The sequence below is a fragment of the Cetorhinus maximus genome, chromosome 20 (genome assembly GCF_964194155.1).
Source record: "Cetorhinus maximus chromosome 20, sCetMax3.hap1.1, whole genome shotgun sequence".
NCBI classification, from domain to species: domain Eukaryota; kingdom Metazoa; phylum Chordata; class Chondrichthyes; order Lamniformes; family Cetorhinidae; genus Cetorhinus; species Cetorhinus maximus.
In genome coordinates, this window is record NC_135898.1 from 13,181,135 (window position 1) to 13,199,898 (window position 18,764).

Genomic DNA, 18,764 nt, shown 5'->3' on the forward strand with positions numbered 1-18,764 from the left:
ACAATTGAAGACACTGTTATGTACAGATAACGTGTGAACATTTATGACTTCACACAGATCCTAACATCCACTGCTGAATAACTGTGCTCATGCCATGTTATGCATTACATTCCTACCAGCTTGTTGCAAATCAGAAAGATGCATGAGCTCTGGGGTGGACATTTTCCTCTCATTCTGTTCTGAAACTTGAAACGTGTCCATGAATCCTGCCATCTTACTCTTCAGCATCGCAGCTTTTTGGGGTTCCTGAAAAGATGTCACGCAATCAATAAATTGTCAAGGTCCTTCAGGTTATTGAACACAAGGTTCTTTAAAAACTCTATGTAAGTGTATTTGGGGAGCCAGGTAGCACAGCAGGTCAATGATTAACTATTTACAACTTGAATCAAATCAAGCCAGACTGACGGCTTTTAGATTCTTTGAAATGAATTTGGGCACTCAAATCACTTCATCATGGTCATAACCCGAGGGCACACAACTGGTTCAAATTGGCACTCTTCACTCTGAAAAGTCATAAGACATCAGGTGTATGAGGGAAAAAGACAACTTGTATTTGTAAAACCAAGGCAGAGATATCTTGCTGCGGCACAGTAGATGGAGTTTAGATCGCCATCTGGAGGTATGAAATATGCTCCATTGCCCAGCATGAGACACCCCGTGCCTCAATGAGCACAAAACAAGTGCCATATAACAATATAACATACAACAAAATAATTTCTAACTTTGCTTAAGTGCCTGTTTTTCTTCGAACCAAACAATGAGCAAAACATGATATTTTACCGTATCCAACACTGGATGAGTCCAGGGCGCAGCACGTTTATCAAGAGTGGGAACCCTAATTGCCCCAGTCCAGAGGCACTAAGGTCAAATGTAGCACCGAAGATAAATTTAGCACTGCACTCCTGTTCAAGCTCAGATCAGTTAACTCAGCAGAGACCATGGATCAAATCGCAACATTCGAGAGGGCATTTATCTTCATAACATTTGGTACAACCTCAATTGTAAAGACATAGTCTAAGCATAAACAATGTCACTTTCTGAATTATACCTGTGGCTGCATTCTCTGTTTGGCTATGTAGCGGATAAGGCTATTGGTCTCTGGGGATCCTCGGGCTCCAACAGAAGATGCTCGCCGAGAAAATCTCTTCCTCTGTGTACAGAAGTTTTCTGCAATACAAATTTAAGGAAATATTATACACATCATCCATCTTGTTCAGTCAAGTGCTGAAGCAATCATGTCATTTTGATGCTCTTTTGGAAACTACTCTCTCAGATACGGGTTTTCAAACGTTAAAGGGAAGGAAAAGTAAAGAGGCAGTACTTCATCAGTGATATCACTGAAGTGGTCTCGATACAAGGAGACGTGGCTTCACAGGTTACCTCGGAGGTTAAAACAAAAAAAAATCAGCATTTTACTTGTTAATAATGCAGCAATGCCAGTCAGTCGTCCCAGCACAGAATCTTGATCAATCCAGAGTGAATTAAATTATCAATCTTGGACAACACAGAAAATTGGAGGGTAACAAATCAGGTACAGTTATCATGGTTACAACACAAGAGGCGGCTATTCAGTCAATCTTATCAGCTCTCTACAAGAAGAACTTAACTCGCCCCACGCCCCTGTCTTTTCCTTGCAGTCCTTCAAATCATTATACAATTCCCTTTTAGTACAGAATTTGAGTATTGCTGAAAAAAGAGACATGCTGTCAAAGCTTTTCATCTTGCACTCATCAGGTCAGATGCAAGAATGTCAAATTTCAAATGAAACAACAATTTATACCGCATTAGAAAAAAGATTGTTTCTAAGTCAGCTCTGATCAATCGAGGCAAATGCACCAGGGAATGATTGCCCCTCATTCTTCTGTTTATTCAAAAGAAGTGCAACATCCGGACGTATTCCTTTTACCTGAAGAGGACAGATCCCTGCAAATGATATGTAGCTTCCAGCAGGCATAAGTGGAGCCCAACAGATTGTTATTTTTAGTACATTTGGGACATTTCAGCAAGTGTTGCCCAATCGCGGAATCACATGTAACATTAGACATTATGACATGAGTTTCGTAAGTCTCTATCACTAATAGAGATCAGGAATAGCACTGGTTCTAATACCAACCCATGAAAATATAGTCCTTGCTCCTCCCTTTCCACAGCTAAACTCAACTTTCACTGCCCCATAAATGTTCTCCAACTGGCACTTCATCCATTAGACCCACCTTATTCCACAGAGCCAGATTCAGCAATGCCTCCTTCAGCGTTGAAGTGGAAACACCCTGACCTAGAAAATTGTCTTGAACCACTTCAAAAGCTCATTTACCTTCTAAGCCATTTAAACTACTCCTATCCCAGTCTATATTTCCTTGCAAATTTTTCCCCTCTATAACTTTACTACTTGTTGGTAGCTTATAGAATACACCCTGTAGTCAAATGGTACCTCTATTGTTTCTTAGCTTTCAGAAATTCTGTCTTTGACCCATCTAAGGCATCCTCTAATGCATGATATTATCCTCATATCACTACTTCTGTTTTAAAACCAGCAGACACAACTATCTCTGTACCTCACTGTCCAATATGGCAAAAGACTCTATGGTGGGAGCTCCAAATTATACCCCCTGTGTATCTATTAGTTTTTTGTGAATAAAAACAATGAGCAAAGTTAACAAATATGTCCTTTGGAGTTTCTTTCCTCGAAGTTAAATGCATAGATAAATGTTGACATCATAACATACCAATCTCAGCATTATTTTTGTGTGGAAACAGTAACATTGGACAAATCCAGTACATTAATTTATCCAAATTTAGTGAACACCAGAGCTGCAAATTAATTCTACTTTATAACATCAGGGTGGGGATGATTCTTTGCATTCTTCAAATTGCTTTTTGAAATAAAATGTTTGTCTTACTTTAAAACTAGTAAAAGAAAATATCCTACGCCTGAAATGTCTTCCTCAAGATCAAATTTTATACTGTTTGTTCTTCACTACTTAGCCAGCTGAAAACAGGTACTATGCTAAAAGTAAACTGACTATTACTCAGGTACAACTCCATAGGTACCCGTTCTCTCCACCACCACCAACCCCCAACCCCCAACCCCCCAATGTCTTGCTTCAGTGACCATTTTCCAAGCAAGGTTTGACAATGATGGTTGAGCAATCTGCTAATGAAGGTTGACCCAAGCTCAATCATTTCCAAACATTAAGCATGCATACACATTTCCGGCACCTTGTGACTGGGTTATGGCCAAAAGTAAGAAACTTCAGATGATGTGCTTGCTCTGGAGCCCAGGGAGAGCCAAGCCAAGTGCAGTACCCCAACAAACACAATTTAAGGACGTGAAGTTTGTCCACTTGGCTCAGTTACACGTTACCTGCTGACTTCAGGTGAAACATGTCTGCTGCGACTCCCAGTTGGTTTTCAGAGCTCATTGAAGAAGCCAGTGGAGTGGAGGGTGTTTTTGCAGTAATTGAAACTGCAGCATTGGCTTGATCTTTATCTACTTGCATCTGTCGGTCTTCTTGTTTATTTGTAACACTTTCACCAACAAACTTGCTGCAAGGAGCACAATCACTAGGTGTTGCTAGGAATAAAGCCCTCCCTTCACCACCTCTACCAATGCTTTGTATTGTTGGGCCTATAAAAGGGGGAGAAAAAAAGAGCCAATTCAAATGAAGGAATACAAGTTTAGTCCACATGTGTATTTAGATTCACAGATTTGGTCACAACTGCTAACAAGTTTCTGGTTTCATACTGCAAGTGGCGTCAGTGCCACAGGGTTCGGGAGAATTGGGAAGTAATCATAGTTCCTACTACTAAGCGTTGTTGTAAATCCTTCTGCCAAGTGTGTCACTTTGGTGAGAGAGAAACAATTAAAGTTAGCATGAAGGTACAGCAAGCAATTAGGAAGACAAATTGCATATTGACCTTTATTGAAAATCTAAACGTTTGATGAGAGAGACATTCGCTGCTGAGATTTACATGCAAAGCTCAATACTTCGGTAAGGGACTGGAGAGCTCATGGAGCACATGGAACTGTAAGCCTCTAAGAGTCAGCAAGGTCAGAAAATGACGAAACAAAGAAGTGAAGAAAATGACTCATCGTCCAATTTCTTTGGACCAATTTATTTTCAGGATTTGCACCATTGGGTGCTCTCACCCACACCAATTGTTCAAAGTTGCTAATTAGCAAAAGCACTTGATATTATAATTGTGTTCTAGTATACCCATTATCATGTTGAGAGTCCAGGCAAACTCCCAAGTATTGGAAATACAGTGACAGTCATATGTTACCTTTACTTTCTCGAGCAACAGGTCTCCATGGCAATCCAACAATCTGAGTTAAGTCCTCAGGCTGGAGGTCCAGCTCGAATGCTGTTATTGGCCTATCTACAGTTGCATTTTCACGAGCTTCATCTGATCCTTCTTGATGGATAGACATTTCCTGTGCTCTGGACCAACATTTCACTAATTTGTTGATTTGCAATGTTTTTTTCCCTTGAGAAGTTAATGGTACACGCAGTCTATTATTTGCTTGTAATAACTGTCTGCAAAATAGCTGCTTGGTGCTTCGATATGGGTTTTTGACTGATGCGATTGTCATTTCACGTAAGGGATCATCTCTCGATTTCCTTTTGCCTGTTAATCAGAAGCCAAGTTATTTCTTCACATCACCAATTGTAATTAAAGCCAGTAGTCCCTATTTGTTCAAAGCTACTTTAATCTAAATTGCATGCTTTCTGAATTGCTCCAAACAGCATGATTGGTATTTATTTAGTGCCTTTAACTTACTAAAACATCCCAAAGCACTTCATAGGGGCGCTATAAAGCAAAATTTTACTTTGAGCACCATAAAGGGATAAGACATGAGTTTAAGTGGGGTGGGGTCAGGCAAGGTTACAAACTGCATCCCTCCTCCCTCCATCATTGCTATTTGTTTCCCACCCAACTTCCTCGTACTACCAACTGGAAGTCATCTTTGCAAGGGAACAGTCAGAGAATGACAAGAACTTCGATCACACAATTGCAGAATATATTCCAATACCCACAGATATAAGAAGTGCTCCACACAATACCCACAGAATGAAATGCTGTGTTCCAGGACTGAATACTGAAGTGACAACAGGGTTGAACTTCAATACTGCTACCTAAGGTTATGTTTTCAATAATAGCAGGAGAGTGCACACAATCTAGACTGCCATCACAGTGCAGTACTTAAGAAATACTGCATTTCGGCAATGTCGTCCTTCAGATATGATGATAAAATATATGCCTCATCTTTCTGTAGACATGAAACATATGACACTATCCTGGTCAGCTTTCCTATCTTAACAGCAGCAGAAATGGATTAAATTGTTATTATTTCAGCACATTTGCCCACATATAAAAGAGTGACTGCAATCCAAAAATTATCTACTGCATTAGAGACTTAACAAGGCACTGAAAAATCTATTTTTTTTTTTACATATATTGTATATAAAAATTAGAAACTTTTGTTCTTTACCAGGTGCATTCCTTCTTGCCTTCTTGGGTAAATGCTCTTCCAACGCGAGATTCTCCTATTGTAACAGGAACTCAGGTGTAAAAATGCATTCCAAAACAAACAGAATTTACACAACCTGATGTCTCAATAGAGTATACCTAATATCACTGGCGGGTTTTACAGCTACAATAGTTCATATCCCAACCTTTTTCTATCTGTATAAGGTGCAAGAAACAATTGTGTGGGGAATTGGAGTGGTCCAGTGGGTTAGACACTAAATTTCCTCAAATCTAAACCTGGCTTAAATTATACAACGCAGGTTTCTTCTATCTATAGACAAGGGTGTTGCATGAAACTAATATAAGACCATAAGACATAGGAGCAGAAATTAGGTCATTTGGCCCATCGAGTCTGCTCCGCCATTCAATCATGGCTAATAAGTTTCTCAATCCCATTCTCCCGCCTTCTCCCCATAACCTTTGATCCCCTTATACAGCCATATTGATCAAGTCCCTAAGAAGAACTGCCATTAATTCTGTCCAAATAACAAACTGAAAATCTCGCTCTCAATGCCTTGTTTGGGAATAGAATTAATTTTGCTATGAAACACAGAGTTAAAACTGAAGCACACTGCATAAAGCTTTACTCTGGGCTCAAATTCTAACAAGTGTCTGCAATGGAAAGCATTCCATTCTACACCGAAGTGCATACCACTCAAGGAAAATCTATTTGAGGCAGGTTAGTCAGTGAAATGGCACCGAAACTCACTGATTGAATTTAAGGGGATTATTTCTGTGGCAGCAGACACCATGATCTCCAAAGTAACATCACATCTCACAAACATCTCAGACGAATGGACAATCTCGGACCTATTCCTACAAAGTAGTGTGGTGTTAACATTAGTCGATAGTGGGCAGCTACTTCAATAATTCATAATGGTCTTAAAGAACGAACTGCAATTTAAAATAAAAAACTTCTCAGGAGATACAGCGCGGGGAATCAGTTATGACCTCCTGGGGGGTACATTCAACAATCAGGCTTCACATTACAGACAGAGTGAAAGAGATGAAAAAAGACAATCCATGGAGACACTTATTTCTCAAGGGATGGGATTCAGTTTTGGGGCCTAAAGAGGACGCAGGGCAGCCCTGAACTAAAGAGATGATTACACTCCCAGTGCTATCCTAGCCTCAGGTCGACCCTATGCATGTTTGCTCTCTAATAAGATGTTCCACAAGTTTTTTTGCAAGGGTCTTCATTCAGTTTTAGAGTTCCTTGAAGTCAAAGTTGGGTGAGGACAAGTAGCAGTAATTATAGGTTCCAGGTATCACTGGGCACAAAGTCAGGTTTAGCAGGATAACAAGGCCCTCAGGACATAGTCTGTGAAGCTATATGTTCAGATAGCCCTCTTTTCAAGTTTATTCTGATAACCTGATTTCATTTGAGCGTCATTTGTCAAGTAGGGAACTTGTCCAAATGGAGCAGCCATACATACCTCGGGGAGGTGATGGCATATTGGTATTGTCGCTGGACTAGTAATCCAAAAACCCAGGGTAATACTCTTGGGATGCCGATTGTTGTAAAAACCTATCTGGTTCACTGATGTCCTTTAGGGAAGAAAATCTGCTGTCCTTACCTGGCCTACATATGAATCCAGACTCACAGCAATGTAGTTGACTCTTAAATCCGCTTTGAGATGGACTAGCAAGCCACTGAGTTGTATCAAACCACTACAAAGTCACAAAAAAGGACTGAAACTGGACAGACCGCCCAGCATCAACCTAGGCACCGGAAACGACCCTGCAAAGTCCTCCTTACTAACATCTGGGGGCTAGTGCCATAATTGGGAGAGCTGTCTCACAGACTAGTCAAGCAACAGCATGACATAGTTATCCTCACAGAATCATATCTTACAGATCATGTTCCAGACACCACCATCACTATCTCTGGTGTGCCCTGTCCCACTGGCACCCCAGAAGAGGTGGCAGCACAGTGGTATAGTCAGGAGGGAGTTGCTCTGGGAGTCCTCAACATCAGCTCCGGACCCTATGAAGTCTCCTGGCATTAGGTCAAACTTGGGCAAGGAAACTTCCTGCTGATTACCACATACCGCCCTCCCTCAGCTGATGAATCAGTGCTCCTCCAAGTTGAACACCACTTGGAGCAAGCACTGAGGTGGCAAGGGCATAGAATGTACTCTGGGCGGAGGACTTCAATGTCCATCATCAACAGCGGCTCGGCAGCACCACTATTGACCAAGCTGGCCGAGTCTTAAGTGACATAGCTGCTAGGCCGGATCTGCGGCAGGTGGTGAGGGAACCAACAAGAGGAAAAAACATACTTGACCACATCCTCACCAACCTGCCTGCCGTAGATGCATCTGTCCATGACAGTATCGGTAGGAGTGACCAACGCACCGTCGTTGTGGAGATGAAGTCCCACCTTCACATTGAGGATACCCTCCATTGTGTTGTGTGGCACTACCACCGAGCTAAATGGGATACATTTTGAACAGATCTAGCAACTCAAGACTGGGCATCCATGAGGCGCTGTGGGTCATCAGCAGCAGCGGAACTGTACTCGAACACAATCTGTAACCTCATGGCCCGGCATATCCCCCACTCTACCATTACCATCAAGCCAGGGGATCAACCTTGGTTCAATTAAGAGTGGAGGGCATGCCAGGAGCAGCACCAGGCATACCTAAAAATGAGGTGTCAACCTGGTGAAGCTGTAGCACAGGGCTACTTACCTCCAAAACAGCATAAGCAGCAAGTGATAGACAGAGCTAAGCGATCCCACACCAACAGATCAGATCTAAACTCTTCCAGTCCTGCCACATCCAGTTGTGAATGGTGGTGGACAATTAAACAACTCACTGGAGGAGGAATCTCCATAAATATCCCCATCCTCAATTATGGAGGAGGCCCAGCACATCAGTGCAAAAGATAAGACTGAAACATTTGCTACAATCTTCAGCCAGAAGTGCCAAGTGGATAATCCATCTCGACCTCCTCCAGAGGTCCCCAGCATCAGAGATGCCAGTCTTCAGCCAACTCAATTTACCCCATTTGATATCAAGAAACGGCTGAGGCACTGGACACTGCAAAGGCTATGGGAGCTGACAATATTCTGGCAATAGTACTGAAGACTTGTGCTCCACAACTTGCCATACCCCTCCCAAGCTGTTCCAGTACAGCTATAACACTGGCATCTACCTGCCTATATGGAAAATTGTCCAGGTATACCCTGGACACAAAAAGCAAGACAAACTCAACCCAGCCAATTACCACCCCATCAGTCTACTCTCCACCATGAGTAAAGTAATGGAAGGGGTCATCAACAGGCACTTACTTAGCAATAACCTGCTCACTGATGCCCAGTTTGGATTCCACCAGGCCAACTCAGTTCCTGATCTCATTACAGCATTGGTTCAAACATGGACAAAAGAGCTGAACTCCAGAGGTGAGGTGAGTGATTGCCTTTGACATCAAGGCAGCATTTGACCGAGTATGGCATCAAGGAGCACTAGCAAAACTGAAGTCAATGGGAATTAGTGAAAAACTCTCCACTGGTTGGAGTCATACCTAGCACAAAGGAAGATAGTTGTGGTTGTTGGAGGTCAGTCATCTCAGCTCCAGGACAACACTGCACAAGCTCCTCAGGGTAGTGTCCTCGGCCCAATCATCTTCAACTGTTTCATCAATGGCCTTCTTCCCATCATAAGGTCAGAAGTGGGAATGTTCGCTGATGATCGCACAATGTTCAGCACCATTCGCGACTGCTCAGATACTGAAGCAGTCCATGCCCAAATGCAGCAAGACCTGGACAATTTCCAGGCTTGGACTGACAAGTGGCAAGTAACATTCACACCACACAAGTGCCAGGCAATGACCATCTCCAACAAGAGAGAATCTAACCATCATCCCGTAACGTTCAATGGCATTACCATCACTGAATCCCCCGCTATCAACATCCTGGGGGTTACTATTGACCAGAAACTGAATTGGATTAACCATATAAATACTGTGGTTACAAGAGCAGCTCAGAGGCTAGGAATCCTGCAACGAGTAACTCACCTCCTGACTCCCCAAAATCTGTCCACCATCTACGAGGCACCAGTCAGGAGTATGATGGAATACTCCCCATTTTCCTTGATGAGTGCAGCTCCCACAACACTCAAGAAGCTTGACACCATCCAGGAAAATGCAGCCTGCTTGATTGGCACCACATCCACAAACATTCACTCCCTCCACCACAGTCGCAGCAGTCTACAAGAGGCACTGCAGGAATTCACCAAGGGTCCTTGAACAGCACATTCCAAACCCACAACCACTACCATCTGGAAGGACAAGGGCAGCAGACAGATGCGAACACCACCATCCAAGTTCTCCTCTCCAAGTCACTCACCATCCTGACTTGGAAATATATTGCCGTTCCTTCACTGTCACTAGGTCAAAATCCTGGAACTCGCATCCTAACAGTACTGTGGGTGTACCCACACCACATGGGCTGCAGTGGTTCAAGAAGGCAGCTCAGCGCTATCTTCTCAAGGGCAACTAGGGATAGGCAATAAATGCTGCCCCAGCCAGTGAAGCCCACATCCCGTGAATGAAGATCAAATTAATTTTAGTGCGTGCACCCATGTGTTGATAATTGTGCATGTTCAGTCACAAAACTCAGCACACACTGGACTCAAAAGGGCACATAATTCAGACGGAAAATAACCGTTCCCAACGTACCTCTCCACCCCTCTCCCAAGCCCCTCTCCTCAGCCCTTGCTGCCTCCCTTGCCATGAGTGAGGTGGTGAGCATGTTACAACTACTTCTGTTCGGTGCCAGGAGTCAGTGATTCAGCAGTTTTATTCAAAGGACAAAACGACAAACATGTATGGTCCTGCTCAAAATAAATTCAATACATACACAGGTGTGGGCTTTTAATCTGAAGATTACACATTAGGAAAACAATGCATCTTCATTTTCACATGAAATAACGCATCTGCCCATTTTCAAGAACACATTAGTGTTACATGAGGATCGCTGTAATTGCTAGTAAAATGTTAATTTTAGATCTTCACTGCAGAAAAGTTTGCAAATATTCATGTCAAGATTTTAAAGAAAGCCAAATGTCATCTGGCTCTATACAATTTCTATGGATAGCTTCAAATTAGTGCTGACTCCTCCTCAAACAGTCCAGTGTCAATTCACTATTTAGCATCCAGTAAACATCACCAGGTTGTTCAACCAGTTAGAATCAGAGGCAAGTCTAAGCCTGTCCTAATTTGATCCCCCACATACAAATTTTTCAGAATCTATTCGTGAATAGTGATCAACTGGCTATTTATTTTCCTCTCACTAGCCTTGGTGCTCCAGAGTCATTGTAGCACCTCATCTAGTGTCCTGGCTGAGATCAGCAGGTTCAAAAAGCACAAGTTATAAAATTGGAGACCCTTTGTTGTTTATAACTCAAAACCATGCTTGTGGTGTAGTCACCTCGTCGCAACTCTTATGATTAGTCAAGAATCGTGATAAAATATTCAATGACATACTTGTGCTGTTGCATCCTTGGTAGATAATGAAGCGTGGGTTTCCAAATCCTGGTTCTCGAGCCTGTGGATTAAATCACACAAAGATATGTACCTGTCTCACAAAATTAAAACCACAAACCTTAGTTGTAAAAAAAATTGACTACTGCTTACAGGTCAAGACACAATTTTTGGATTCTGCATGAAGATCCAACAGTTTTAGCAGATTCAATGAACTCACTGCGGGGTGTGGCTTTGGACCAAAACAGAGGTTTAAGATAGTAAACTGCCTAACCTGAGAAATTTACAGTTCCACAGATGATACCCAAATGACTGTCAGACAACAGGTTTTGGCAACCTTTTCAACCATTGAGGGCATCACAGCTGAGCCAAATTCTGCCATCTCTTGACAAACATACACTTCGCACCAATGGTCTCTGGATAGCCATGAGAAGCAACTTGTTTGGTCACCACAGGACACAGGCCATTGTAGCCTCCTTATTATGAAACCAGCTTATGATCAGTTAATCAGAGAAGAGAATGAATCCATCAGTTACCTAGTCTGTTATGCCTTTGTAATAAATAAGTTCATTGAATCAAGTCAAAACATGTAATTTATATCTTTAAACAAAATCAAGAAATGGTATGGAAGGAAAGTACAAAATTACCTGACAGAACCATTAAAAACTGTAATATCACACTGTTTCACCAAATTTCCATCAGATACAGATTTTCCATTTAACCAAGCAGATGCAGCACAATTTTGACTTTTTAAAATCACCTGAAAAAATTGAAATATTGCTTTAAGTCAAAGATTTAATCCAATTTCAACATAATTTGATATTTCAACCTAATTTGGTATTATTTGAACATCCTTTGAAGACCCCAAAGAAACCCATTTGTTCTACAAGGTATTTTCTTTTTTTATGACCACACGTACCTAGTAACTGCCTGTAAGTATCAACTCAAGCAGTGTTACGGATTTTTATTTCCCAATTAACATTTTATTCAGGGGCTTAAAATTATTGCAAAATGAACAATCACAAGATGCAGGTCAACTCCTGATACTGCTCCACATGGTGACCTTCGTTTCCAATCAATCCACAACTACCAAGGAGATGCAAAAGCGGGCTGTCAAAAAATAAACTGCATTACTTAAAAGGATTGAGGGCAGAGGTATAAAATTTGATGCCAAAACCCAGAATACCAAGTGGTCTTTTCTTCATCCTTATTTTATCTTGCGACACTGAAGGCCAAACAGAAACTCAATGTTCATGTGCACAATGGAAGAAAAGTTAATTATATTTTAAGTGTTCATTACAGGGAAACAATTAACATCCATAATGACATTTCCCCATTGCCCTAAAAACATCAAATAAAACCTAGAGATAAAAAAGGGACTTCCCTATCCCAGAAAATGCTTCCAAACACGCTTTAAAAACCATGCCAAATCAGCACAAATTGCCAGGGCTCCATTCAAAATTCTTAGAAATATGAGTTTCTGCATTTTCATATGTAGATTTATGAAATCTACATAAACTATCCCAAAACACTCCTGCTTTAAAACTAAGCTCTTAATATCTGTGCATATATGAAACATTATGGTCAACATTTTTAACTGAGGTGTTAACTTGATTGTTTTAAATGACATGGCGTCTGTAAATACAATAGTATTCTAAGAATCATGTACCACACAATCACAGATATTTATTGCACAGTAGGCCATTTACCCATTGATTCGGGGTAAATTCTTCAGCACTTAGAGGTTTATCCAAAACAGAACCAGGTGCCTTGCGCTCTCTCCCCATAACATACTGAATATTTTCTCTGTTTCAAACTGTTTCTTCGAGATATAATGCTTTCTGCCACTACACCCTGTAGCAAAGCATTGATACTCGTTTTTCTGCACAAAGAATTTAACTACCATTCTCATGACTTAATGTCTTTGAATTGATGACCCCACATTACAAAACTCCATCCAGAGAAAATTTGTACCTTAGCACCACGATATTAAATACTTTAACAGCAGGAGTATTTTTTTGCACCATGGTCACTTCAAATCTAATACCTAGATTAACTAGTTTCAAATTGGGATTATTTTTGGAGGTCATTTTGAGCTCTATAACATAGTGGTGAAGCTGTGGCGAGTAGAAAATTGCCCCAAGAATAAAAAGAAAGATTTGCATTTACACAGCGCTTTTCACAGCCACCATAGATCTCAAAGCTCTTCAGCCAATAGAGTACTTCTGTAGTAAAGTCACCGATGCAGCACAACAAACATAGCAGCCAATTCGCACAAGGTAAGCTTCCACAAACGGCAATGTGATCATGACCAGATTTCTCTTTGTAATTTTGATTGATGGATAAATATTGGTTGGGACACCAGAGCTAACTCCCCTGCTCTTCTTTAAATTAATGCCATGGCATCTTCTACATCTAACCAAGTGGGTAAATAAGGCCTCAGTTTAATGTCTTATTCAAAAGATGTTCCTCAATCAGTGCAGCACTCCCTCAGTTTTGCCCTCAAATATCAGCATAGATTTTTGTGCTCAAGCTCTATAGTGGAACTTGAACAAGGAACTTTCTGAATCAGAGGCGACAATGCTACGAACTGGGCAACAGCTGATAATGGGACAAATTTGTGATAATTAATTTATGGTGCCACACTTCATAACATACACGAGTTGAAGTATGCTTTTCCTCCTATACCGTGTTAATCCAATATTTTAAGCAACTGCACTGCTGGATCACCCTTGGAAGCTTATGTCTAGGACTTCTTCAAAGTATACAGCTGCACTTGTAAATTTAACATTGCATGTGAAAATAAGTTGCTTTACATGTTAATGCCTAGCAATTAATAAATACAAATATAATCCTGTCTATGTTGCTGCAGAAAATAGCATCAAGTAACAATGGATTTAGCAGCAACCTTCTGCATTGAGCAAGTGAATGAATAAAGCAGCAAAATGTTAACAAAACGACTATCTGTAATGGAAATAAGCAGCAAGACTAGAAAAGTCTCCTTACAATTCAGTACATTTTTGGGCTGGCAGTATATCACAGACAGTCCTGAATGAATTCACCCATCATGGACACAGTTACTGCAATACTTACTTGCTTCTTCTGACACACTGCCAATCGACAGTGCTTCATTGCCACATCAGGGCTCTTGGTGTCCAGGTCAACTTTTGGTTTTCTGAACAAAGAAAAAAATGTCAGATTACAACGGTAATTCACCTGCAATTCACAATACGTGGTCACTGAAGTGTGGCTACTCCAAGAAACCCAACAATTCTTGACAACGCCACAAACTTTCATTGCTAACATTTTACCACGTTCACTGTCAAACCTGCACAAACAGCTTCTACAAGAAGAAGGGACGAATTAATCATATAAAATCACTAAAAGCCAAAAGTGGCGAGTCAATTTAATTACCTACTGACTAGAAGTACACTACTTTTTCACCAAAATCTCAGTTTAATTCAAGTTAAGCAAGTTATATTTTGCACCTTAAGAACAAATAGAAGCATAAGAAGGCTATTCAGCTTCTCAAGCCTGCTCTCGCATTCAGTATTATAACTGACCTCCTACCACATCTTCATTTGGAGCCAATCCGTATATGCATTTATTCCCTTTATGTACAACTATCCATCAGCCTTCAATGCACTTAATAACTGAGCATCCACAGTTGGAGAAACCCAGATTCACAAGCCTGAGTGAAGAAATTTCTGCTCATCTTGTTGTGATTCTTGGCCAGACTACAGGATGTGGAGAGAGATCCAGTTAGGGACCAATCATGTTTTGTTTGAAGTAAATATAGTTTCAGAGTTAAGATGCTGACTAAGTGAATAAAGCCACAAGATTTCACAGGTTTGGAGCAAACAAAAATAAATTTTATTATACAAGTTCAGAAAGATAAAATACTTTACAATATCTAGCTTATTCTCTAACATTCATTCTAAGTATGATGTAGATGTGAACTAACAGGCAATCTGCGATCGAACACACCACACTACACAACACATGACAGATGCAACCAAAACAGATTCCACGAATTTCTCAACAACCCAACCAGACTTTTCTCACATCGTGATCCAATCTCACTGAAACTTGGTCTTTCTCACAAGGGTTTCCTATCTCATGTCACCTTTTTGCCCACACAAATAGTACCATTAACATTTTATCCATCCAAACTTAGTCTGCACAGGGTGACATTCTTCAGATAAGGTTTTAAACTAGACTGTAACAGTCCTCTCCAGTGGTTCGGGTGAACTTAAAATTCCATTATTTTAGTATCATGAAGTTCTCCCAGTGTCACAGGCAATATTCCTCCCACAAACAACAGGAAAAATTCATAATTAAACTCAGTGCTACTCATGTGATCTCAATGATAGTTATCCCAAAATAGCAATACGCACGGAACTTCACACCAATGCACCTACAGGTGAAGCATTTTGTGAGATATTTTAGACATAATGGTAAAATGCACAAATGCAAGTCTTCGAGCAAGAGGTGGTATTTCTGTCAGAAAATGTATTCAATTTTATCAGAATGGCAATTGTGATACCGAACAGCAATCATGTGAAGTTTTAAAAGGCAAAAATTGTACTTATTATTTGCGTCCCAGTGACAAACAGCTGTCCTCTCTCCAAAATAGTTCCCAAAGACTGATGGCAAATAAAATCAGTGAACATTGGTAAATATATTCAATCAACATCACATTGTTAACAGATGTGTCGGGACCAGAAACTACAAGTGTTTGAAAAATTTACAGTAGTTGCAGACTAGAGATAGCCCAAAATAACCAGCATAGATGTTTATCTATCATTCAGTTATAGCCAAGACAGATGTGCAGATCTTCTGCTACCATCCGCACTCCACAATATAAATAACTTAATGGTAAGAAGATAGACAGAAGAGACCTATGAAAATGTCAGCCTTCCAATGTGGCAGAGTTAAGGGAACTGGTTTCAGTGAAAAAGAAGTAGTGGTGCTCATATTTACGCTTTACCACTCCACAAGCAACAGCACATTCCAGTGTAACAGACAACCAAGCTAAATGTAATAGCTGAACATGTAGCTCTTTCTGGGCAGTGATCATAAGTAATAGCTAGTGTGAAGGCACCTTATGCTTCAGAGCAAGGGTTAATTCTCACCTGTGGGCCACAAAGGAATGCAATATAAACCACACTTACACTCTAACGAAATAATGTGGGAGTGTTGCATTTGCAACAGTGCCATCTTTAAAAGACATTGAACTGAAACCCATCCTCTCAAGTGGGTGGAGAAAATCCCATGGCATGATTGAAAAAAAAGTGGCGATTTCTCCCAATATCCTAGCCAATATTTTTCTTGCAAATAACAGCCATAAATCAGAATATTCACTCATGTGCCACCTTAATGGGCATAAATTGAGTCACAACAATGACAACACTTCAAAAGCATTTTACTGGTTTGCACAGCACTTTATGATGCCCCGAAATTGTGAAAGGTGCGAAGTGTAAACCCATTCCATCCCTTGATTAGCTTAACTGAATTAAATTCAACAAAGTAACAGGGGGTGTATGAAGGATATGCAGTTGACGTTGTATTGATAGACTTTGAAAAGGTACTAGACTAAGTGCCACATCATAGACTTGTCACCAAAATTGGGGCCCAAGAGATTACAAAATTAGCTCAGAGACAGGAAGGCAATTGGATGTAGCAGTTCAGTAAGGTAGCTCACCACCACCTTCTCAAGGGCAATTAGTGATAGGCCAGTGACACCCACATCCCATTAATGAATTTTTAAAAAGTAGTCCTAAACAATTATTTCCGAAACTGGAGGCAAGTGCAGAGTTGTTATTCAGACCACTGCTCTTTGAAGTATATCAATACTGGGCTTGGGTATGGAGGGCATCATTTTAAAGTCTGCAGAGAAATGTTGCAAAGAGTGAAGGGGATAGTAGCAGACTTTAGGGTTCAGGCAGACTGGTGAAACACAAGGCACATGGGCAGATGAAATTTAATGCAGAGGAATATGATGCAATTTAACTTGGTAGGAAGGATGAGGAGAGGCAATCAAAACTAAATGGTACACTTTTCAACAAAGTACGTCAACAGTGAGACCTGAATAAAAGCAAAATACTGCAGAAGCTGGAAATCTGAAATAATAACAGCTCTGAAGAAGGTTCATACAGACTCAAAACATTAACTGTTTCTCGCTCCGCAGATGCTGTCAGACCTGCTGAGCTTTTCCAGCATTTTCTGTTTTTACTTTATATTAGTGAGACCTGGGACTTGGCAAACAAATCATTGATATTGAGGAAAATTTTTCAGCTGTTAAAAAAAAGGCAACAAGGATCCTTGGTTACCTTAGTGGAGGTAGAGTACAAAAGCAAGAAATCACTCGTTTATAATCACTGGTAACGCCTCAACTAAAGTTTCTCTATCTAATTCTGGGCACCACACTTTCGAAAGGTCCTGGAGAGGGTTCAGATTTAACAAAATGGTACCAGGGATGAGAAACAGTTTCTCATGCTCAACATCGATGGAAAGAGAAATAAAGTTGACATTTCAAGTCCATATGACTCTTCTTTAGAGCCTGAGTTATTCCAGCATTTTCTGTTTTTGTTTCAGATTTCCAGCATCCGCAGCATTTTGCTTTTACCTCTCTCAAGACTGGACAACAGCACAATGGGACGAATGGTCTCCTTCCGTGTGATTTGATTCTATAATTAACTCTGTCCTAGATTTGCACCTATCCTTGCAAATTGCACAGTTACACTTACAAAATACCTTCTTTTTGAATCGTCTATCAAATATTTACAAACCTTCCTAATGATGGCCTCGAGTCCAATGGAGAGGGAAACTCGTTGTTACAGTTTTCCATCCATGTTAAACCCCCATTATGATCCATGTTCACGTTTGTAATCTTGAAAACAAAACAAATTGACCATTGTTTTAAATGTAAAAGGGGGACCAGTTGGTGACAATAACGGTTGACAAGAGCAGTCTAGGCTATGTCAATAGAGGCTCTAAACGGTTCTTAGCCCAAATCCCATGCAATTCCAAGCACTAACAATCTCTTGTATGTCAAAAATCCTGCATCTTATGCATTTGCGAATAATGCGCCAGGGGTAAAAATAAACCCCAACTCAATCAGATGGCTTTTGAGTTTGAGACCTGCCCCAGGCACCTGAGCAGACAATCCGAGCTGACACTCGTGAACCACTGAGGAGATTCTGAGGAAGGTGAAGGAAGGGGAAGCCCAAGGATAACATCAAAGCCGGAGCTCATGGTGTCTCTCAGTGATTCACTGAAATGCAGGCACAATCATCCAACAACAACAACGACCACACACACACACTCAAAACGTTCAGCCCCCAAATATTGCCCTTCTCCCCCCCCCCAATTCCATCCCATCCCAAGGAAAACAAACTAAAAGTGGGAGGTGAATGAAATTTAAAAAAAAACAGAAAACGCTGGGAATACGCAGCAGGTCTGGCAACATCCAGGGCAACAGGACCAAGAGCTGACGCTCCGAATCGAATGTGAACTCTTCTTCAGAACCGATGGAAGTGGTTCTGAAGAGGAATCCGATTCGGCGGCTCGGCTCCTCTCTGCACAGGAGCTGCCAGATACGCTAGGTAGTCGCAGCGCTTTCTCGCTTTATCTCAGCTTTCCAACAACCGCAGCGATTCGCTTTTGCTGTGAGTTACCACATGAAGCTTTTTTTTTGACACAGAGAAACAAAAATCGGCCGTTTATTCCCAACCCGACCCGCT

General features: G+C 41.0%; 1 protein-coding gene across 2 annotated transcripts in view; it reads right to left on the reverse strand.

The window, feature by feature from the left end:
- cdca2 (cell division cycle associated 2) overlaps positions 1 to 17,927 on the reverse strand; it is a 35,327-nt gene extending 17,400 nt beyond the window's left edge. The window contains exons 1-9 of one of the 2 annotated variants that reach the window (XM_078565500.1): positions 17,811 to 17,927; positions 14,113 to 14,194; positions 11,667 to 11,779; positions 11,023 to 11,083; positions 5,495 to 5,549; positions 4,285 to 4,629; positions 3,365 to 3,628; positions 1,049 to 1,167; positions 117 to 246 (exon numbers count right to left, since the gene is read on the reverse strand). In XM_078565500.1, coding sequence (XP_078421626.1) covers positions 117 to 246; positions 1,049 to 1,167; positions 3,365 to 3,628; positions 4,285 to 4,629; positions 5,495 to 5,549; positions 11,023 to 11,083; positions 11,667 to 11,779; positions 14,113 to 14,194; positions 17,811 to 17,896 — 1,255 coding nt within the window. In that variant the 5' untranslated portion in view covers positions 17,897 to 17,927. The remainder of the gene's footprint in view (positions 1 to 116; positions 247 to 1,048; positions 1,168 to 3,364; positions 3,629 to 4,284; positions 4,630 to 5,494; positions 5,550 to 11,022; positions 11,084 to 11,666; positions 11,780 to 14,112; positions 14,195 to 17,810) is intronic. The other variant, XM_078565501.1, reaches the window with a different exon arrangement.
- Positions 17,928 to 18,764: the final 837 nt, after the last annotated feature.